Source organism: Anneissia japonica, unplaced genomic scaffold (genome assembly GCF_011630105.1).
Source record: "Anneissia japonica isolate Jap-2015-1 unplaced genomic scaffold, ASM1163010v1 scaffold288043_len311759_cov178, whole genome shotgun sequence".
Classification (NCBI taxonomy): Eukaryota; Metazoa; Echinodermata; class Crinoidea; order Comatulida; family Comatulidae; genus Anneissia; species Anneissia japonica.
In genome coordinates, this window is record NW_022720917.1 from 22,839 (window position 1) to 29,900 (window position 7,062).

At 34.3% G+C, this 7,062-nt stretch overlaps 1 protein-coding gene across 1 annotated transcript in view; it reads left to right on the forward strand.

Moving 5' to 3' along the window:
- Positions 1 to 2,845: 2,845 nt before the first annotated feature.
- Positions 2,846 to 7,062, forward strand: part of LOC117111439 (ATP-dependent RNA helicase DDX42-like) — an 11,795-nt gene continuing 7,578 nt past the window's right edge. The window contains exons 1-7 of the mRNA XM_033254359.1: positions 2,846 to 3,000; positions 3,795 to 3,954; positions 4,352 to 4,451; positions 5,032 to 5,115; positions 5,964 to 6,119; positions 6,559 to 6,663; positions 6,950 to 7,062. The exon at positions 6,950 to 7,062 is cut by the window's right edge and continues 2 nt beyond it. Coding sequence (XP_033110250.1) covers positions 3,812 to 3,954; positions 4,352 to 4,451; positions 5,032 to 5,115; positions 5,964 to 6,119; positions 6,559 to 6,663; positions 6,950 to 7,062 — 701 coding nt within the window. The 5' untranslated portion in view covers positions 2,846 to 3,000; positions 3,795 to 3,811. The remainder of the gene's footprint in view (positions 3,001 to 3,794; positions 3,955 to 4,351; positions 4,452 to 5,031; positions 5,116 to 5,963; positions 6,120 to 6,558; positions 6,664 to 6,949) is intronic.

Here is a 7,062-nt window from a genome sequence, read left to right on the forward strand (position 1 = left end):
AGTATAGAATGGTGTTTTATCACGATATGAAAATCGAGTCATATAGATAGATTACACAAAAGCTTTCATTTTGCCTTTCATTATGTCTGAAAATGCTTCTAAAGAAACAAATAATACTAGCTTTCTTGTTCTATTTCCTATTATGAAGAAGGTTTGCTATCGTGCAATATAGTACTAAGCTTAGGCCTATCAGAAACACTAAAATCGCATAGAAAAAAGTCTTGACATCTCCTGAATAGACCTTAACCAAATTGACATGGACGAAAATAAAAATCCGAGTTCAAGTCTCGGAAGAGGTTGATATGTAATTTCGTTTTTAAATTCTTGGTAAGATTCTTTTTCTTTTGCGTAAAATCTATAATACATATCAAATGTGAAAACACAGGGATTAAACGAAACTTATTCTAAATCTCTTAAAAGTCAACCAATCTGAGGTAGACTACGTGACGACATTTTCCCTTGAGTTTAATATTTTGTTATGACTACAATGAAACCAAGGGAAAGAAAAAAATAAATGTGCGTAACGAATGATCTTTAGAAGTTATGCCTGATTGGTTCGTTTGATGAGCATTGCATTCTCATGCATGAGTATTGCTGATGTTGACACATTTCCTGCGCATGCCTGGTAAATAGAAACGCGCATATCAGAGCAGTGATTCGGAGTCATGATGATTATAATTTTATTTCGGTGTTGGTTGTTAAGAGTAACTAATTTAACATTTTAGTCACTGTCCTCACTGACATTGTCATTATAATCAAAATTATACATCGTTATTGTCATTGATTGACATCGACGTTAATTGCCATAGTCATTACCATATTTATTATTAGCCTTATTATTACTATTAGGCCTATTATCATAATATCATTGCCATCATCATAATTGATTTTAAGCACATTAAAACAATAATCATTGACTCGTTGAGATAGGAATTGAATTGCACTGCTTTATGAGAAAAAATGCATTTCTACAAGCCTAATGAACTTACCGTCCCTACTAATGGGTAATATGCCTATTCGTAGTGTAGGAGAAAGGTGTCTAAAATTCTCCGAAATAGAACGGGCCCCATATGTTCTGCTGGCACCTTAACAAAAAACTAAAATACCCGCATTTCATCGAATAAACGCCCCGCTTTGAATAAACGCCCCGGTCCCTCTAGAACCTCATTTGGATTAAACGCCCCGAGGCGTTAATTTTTCCTCGATAAGCGACCACCAACCCCCCCCCCCCCCCCCCCCCTACACCCCTAATGGTAAACAAAACTAGTGGGAGCAACGTTATTTTCAACACATTCTATTAATGTCCTACTATACTCCAGTAAGAATGCTATTTTTTCAACTGGTTGGGATCAATGAGTTATGATCGCGCAATAACGCATTTTGACGGTAATTGTGTAGGCCTTCCAAATTCTATGAAAGTATCTAAATTTTACTGTTTTGCTATTTCTTGAATGGATGACTTGATAGATTATGTAAGTGGTCCGAAGTTTGGAATTTGTATCTTAATCCTAATAAATGCTCAGTTCTTTCTACTATTCTTAAGAAAGTCCCTTAATTATAGTTTGAATGGTGTGAATATCAACAGGGTGGATGTGCATAAAGATTTGGGTGTCTTGATTGACTCTAAATTTAATTTTAATCACCATGTTCATACTATTGTCTGTAAAGGAAACAAAATGTTGGGTATATTTTGGCGTAACTGCAAACCCATGGACCATAAAACTGAACTCCGTCTTTATGTTTCGTTGGTTAGACCTATTTTCGACTATTGCAGCCTAATTTACAATTCTATTTCAGTATCTCAGTCCAATCGTATTGATAGGGTTCAATCAAAGTTTATGTATTTCATTAATCATAGTTTTTATAATGATCCTAATTTGGTTCCGTACTCTCTTCCTGCACTTAGTAAGAGAAGAAATTATTTTGATATGGTTTTTCTTTTTAAGTGTATGAATTCTGTTTTTGATACTAATTTAGGCCTATGTTCTTTATTTTCTCTTAAAATTAATAGACAAAATTCTCGCTCTAAAGATTTATTTATGGTTCCGTTTAACAGAGTTAATTGCACAAAAAAGGGTTTCATTCATCGTTTAGCTTTTACTTATAATACTTTGTTACATGAAGATCCTACTTTTGACATATTCCATCAAAATTTAAGTTCATTTAAAACCAGTTTATTACATGTGCATGCATTTACATGATTGATCTGATTGGGTTTGGGCTGGGGATGCTGAGTGTTTGGTAGTCTGTGGGTAGATGTGCGTGTGTGTGACTTGTGACACTGTTTCTTTTTTGTGTGTTTTTCTATTTATGTCTTTGTTATATTTATATGCTTGTAAATATTCTATGACATCCTGTTATTGGCAAGTAATTGCTGTTGGATGTGGTTTTTGAAATGAAGAAAGAATAAAGAAATAAAGAATAGTGTTGTGTAATCGGTTTCATTTAAATATTGTAGATAGACATATTTCGTCCATATTAGTTTTGGTTTATTAGTAATAATTACATTTGTGGCAGTAATCAGGTTGCGATCAAATGACTAATTTTATTCAATTAAATTTAAAATAAAAATTAGTAGACAATTAGGCCTGAGCCTATTCAGTTGTTGAATTTATAAGATCCAAATGTAAACGAAAATAAAGCCTACAAAGGATAGTCCAGCTTCATTTCAATTAGTTTTCTCTCAAACAATAACGCATAAAAATAATATAATTCATAACATCTAAAAGCCAATTTTAAACTACAATTATAACAGATGGCAAAAGTTGGAACTCAGAAAAACAAACCCACAGATTTTTGTTTGCACATAGCGCCCTCATTGTCTTACCCCACTGAGCAAAAAAAAAGAAGGCAGCGGGGCGCTTCGTCGTCGGTCCCTATGCTTCTTCTTTCCCCGTGCTCTTTATACTCATCTTGCACGGACAACTTCGCTTTCGGCCTGGGAATTTTGAATGATATTTGTAAACAAATAACGACGTTTATATTTACATAGTTTCGAATGTAAGCATTACGTTAAAAAAACAGTTATTTTATACACAATTTATCTGTAAATTAATGAATATTTTCGTACAATTTCATGACCATAAAGCTTCTAATCTCCTTCCTAGCGTACGTAGGCTAGCTAGCCTAGTTAGAACAACTCCCTGGGCTAGGTTAGATTGGATTACAGTAAACGAGGCCTATGACGCGCTTACGTTCAGGCCTAGCCTAGGCCTGCCCTAGCTAGCTAGAGAGAGGCCATGCTTAGTGGCCGAGTTTGGTCGGAGTTTCGAAAACATTATGAAAAGATTCGACTTTTGCAAATTGTGCAAGCTAATTAAATAACTAGGGCCTAGGCCTACCTTAGGCCTAGCCTAGCCTCTATAACAAGTCCTTTCAACAACACAGTTTTCAAACTCTGTTCTGCAAGGAATTTTTTGCTGCAGAATTTGAAAAATGCAAAAATGTGCACAGTTTGTAAACTGTGCAAGGATAATATTGCACAAATTGGTTACTACAATCTATTACTCCTGATTACTATGGAATATGATCGCAACAAATCACAACAAATTCCACAGGCACTGAAGATTGGCTGAGGTCAGTCAACATAGGCCCTAGCTAGGTCTATGCCACCAGAGACCTAGTACTGTTTGACCTCCCGTTCCAATATAAAGTTTTAATTTGTGATTGCAATCAGGAGTAATCAGTCTTGGATTACCATGGATTACGTCACAACTGATCATAACAGAGGATAGCCTGAATAGGGTATATATATATATATAACAATCTTATCTATTGATTTTTTATTTCTTTAGAAACTAGAGTTCTTACCATGTACCGGGGAGGTTCAGGCAGCCAACCAAGGGAGCCTAGTATGGGGAGTAGTTACAACAATGTTAGGCCCCCAGGATATGCAGGCATTGCACAGATTGAGAAAGCCACAAGGCTGGTAAAACGACACCGTTCAGAGCAAGAGTAAGTACTGTATGTATGTTCACCAAGGAGGTACTGTAAAGCTTGGTTTCCATACAATCGCTACACACTATCATCAACAGCTTTCAGTGATGCTGATTGATTAGTCAAATTGGGGTGCCTTCCCAATTGCGTCGGGGCACTGAAAACACTGTAGCAATTTTAAGGAAACCAGGCTTAATTAGTACTAGTAGTCCTTGTCTGCATTAAAAATTATGATCATTGACTTGATATGTAATCATCTGTGCAAATGATGATGGTGCTTACCTTAAGTGAAACGGGTGATGTGATACTGATATTGATTGATGAGGCCTACTCATGATGATGATATTAGTTGGTGTGATTAGGAAGATGATGATGCTGAATATAAATTTGAATATAATTTTTATTTTCTTGGCAGTTATTTTGATGACAGTGATCCAGAAGAGAGCGCAGCTCCCACCGGAGGAGACGACAGTGATGAAGAAGACCCTTTGGATGCCTTTATGGCAGGCATACAGGTAAGCTAGTGTTAAATGCTTTTATCTTAGATACATAAAATTCCTACTTTTGAGCAAAAAAATCATGTTTTTTTCTTCTGATTAGTCCAGTGACTTACTTTTACTGCCATATTTCTGAGGCTGCAATTCCATCACTAACACATGATAAACACCATGTACTGTACAATGTCACCTAATTTTAAATTGTACTAGATTCAAACCCTGTGAATGTAATTTATTTTCTTTAAGTGACAAATTTTATCTTTGTTCCTGTATTATATTTATTTATTTCCTGCAATGTTGCTGAATATATTTTGTTTAAAAAAGCTGAATATATTTTATTTAAGTGACAAATTTAGTCCTTGTTTCAGTGTTTTGTAATTTAACTCTGGCTGAATACAAAGGATGCAGTCACAGTCATTATAAATTAGTAAAATTGTCAGTGTGTCCTGTGATCTGATATCTATTCTCACAGAACCACTAGCTTAACATTCCATCCAAAGGAGCAAATTAGAAGAAATATGAAAGTACTTTCAAGACATAGGAATTTGAATACAATAGGAGCTACTGCTAACATGATACAATACTATTTATTTATTAGGAAGAAATCAGAAATGAGTCTGAAAAACCAAAAGAGAAGACAAAAAAAGCAAAGCGGCAAGATATTGAAGAATTTGATGAAATGGTATGTTTTTAGTCAGATAATATTGTTGTAAATCAAAACATTATTATTATTAATGTGAAGCCCAGATCTAAACTCAACTTGGGCTATGTTCAGACAGAACGACTAATACTGTACGCTAGTGTAACGCTAATCGAGTGGTGTGAGCTTGTGCGCGGCGTAACGAATGCTAGTCTTAACCTGCAGTCACTGGCGTACTGTAATCCAAATGAGATCCAAACAGATCCCAGATTACTGTACACCACTGAGTTACGACAGTCATTCATTATTGATTTCGAACTTGAAGGAACCGACTAATCGCAATAAGCCTAGATGTAAACAGAAAATAAAATGTGTGATTACGAATACAAATATTTTGTGCGAATACTTACACTAGCATTCATTAATTCCCCAGTCTGAACATCTTGCTAGTTACGCCATAGATTAATGTATGCCCAGCATTAGATAGGTCTGAACGTAGCCTCATTTTTGTTCAAGAAGGATTGGCTTATACTAGATGAACTATAATAAAAATAATATTAATAATAATATTACTTAACAACAGAATAATTGAGGTTTGCATAATGTGCCAGTATTGTACTTTAGTACAGGGAAGCTGTAATACTTTAACTCATAACTTCCAGTAATTGACCTATCAATTTAAAACTTATAATGTGAAGAGTATGAATATAATAATAAGTAAGTTTTTTTTTGTGTTGGTCACTGTAATGCTGGTTTTGTCATAGCAAACCCTAATTGATTTTTTGTGTGCGAAAAACACAATTCAACAAACGGAAAAATAATTCAGCGTAAATAGATAATCTGTAATCATTATATTTTATATTTTTAGTTATTTTAATTATTTTTTGCAGGAAGAATACATGCAGTACATGAGAGATAATCCTACCGCAGGATTAAATGCGCCAATGGATGATGATGATCTCATAGAGTATGATGCCGATGGCAATCCTATCATTCCCGAAAAGTCCAGAATCATAGACCCGTTACCGAGCATTGATCATTCTGAGGTGAGCTATATCAATGCTCAAGGTTAGAACACATTTAAAAAATCTAATAAAAGTAATCATGAAATACAGTTCTCCCTCCAATTAAAGACCACTTTTGGGACCGGGGTTTTCATGGTCTTTAGCAACTTTGGTCTCCAATTAGAATAATAAAGATAAAAGACAAAAAAATTGTTAATTTGGGACAACAGAAAAGTGGTCTCTTATTGGAGGGGTCTTTAATTAGAAGGAGACCTGTATTTATAGTCTTGAAATACTGCGTGAAGCACTTGGTAGCCTGTCAACAATGCAAGCTGGTGTATCATTTTCTAGTTTCTGTTCAATTTCCTTTGAAGTTTACAATATTTTAACTACTTGAAATCATAATTCAGTTCTGTTATTAATTATTTTAGTATACATTTAATTCTTCATTCATATTTATACTTTGCATGATTTATTTCAGATTTATTATGACGCATTTAATAAGAATTTTTATGAGGAGCATGCTGACATTGCTAGGCTGTCATATCTTGATGTAATGGATCTTAGGAAGAAGCTAGGGATTAAGGTAGGGGAGATGTAGATTACAGTATGTTCATTTGGAGATCATATTAATTTAATGGTGTTTTTTTGACATATGTTATATATATTGATTGTGGCTTTTTAGATAGAGGCTAACCAATGAATAAATGAATGAATAAATAATGGTGAATAGTGGTGTTGATAATAATGACAGTGATGAGAAAAAAATTGTAAATTTACTTTGAATATTGTAAAGAAATAACAATTTAAGTTATCTGCAACACCTAAAGATGTATTTTAACTTCACCATATGTGAATAAATACTTTTCTAGGTGTCAGGAGCAGATCCTGCTAAACCTGTCTCCAGCTTTGCTCATTTTGGGTTTGATGAGCAATTAATGCATTATATCAGAAAATCAGAGTTTTCATCACCAACACCTATCCA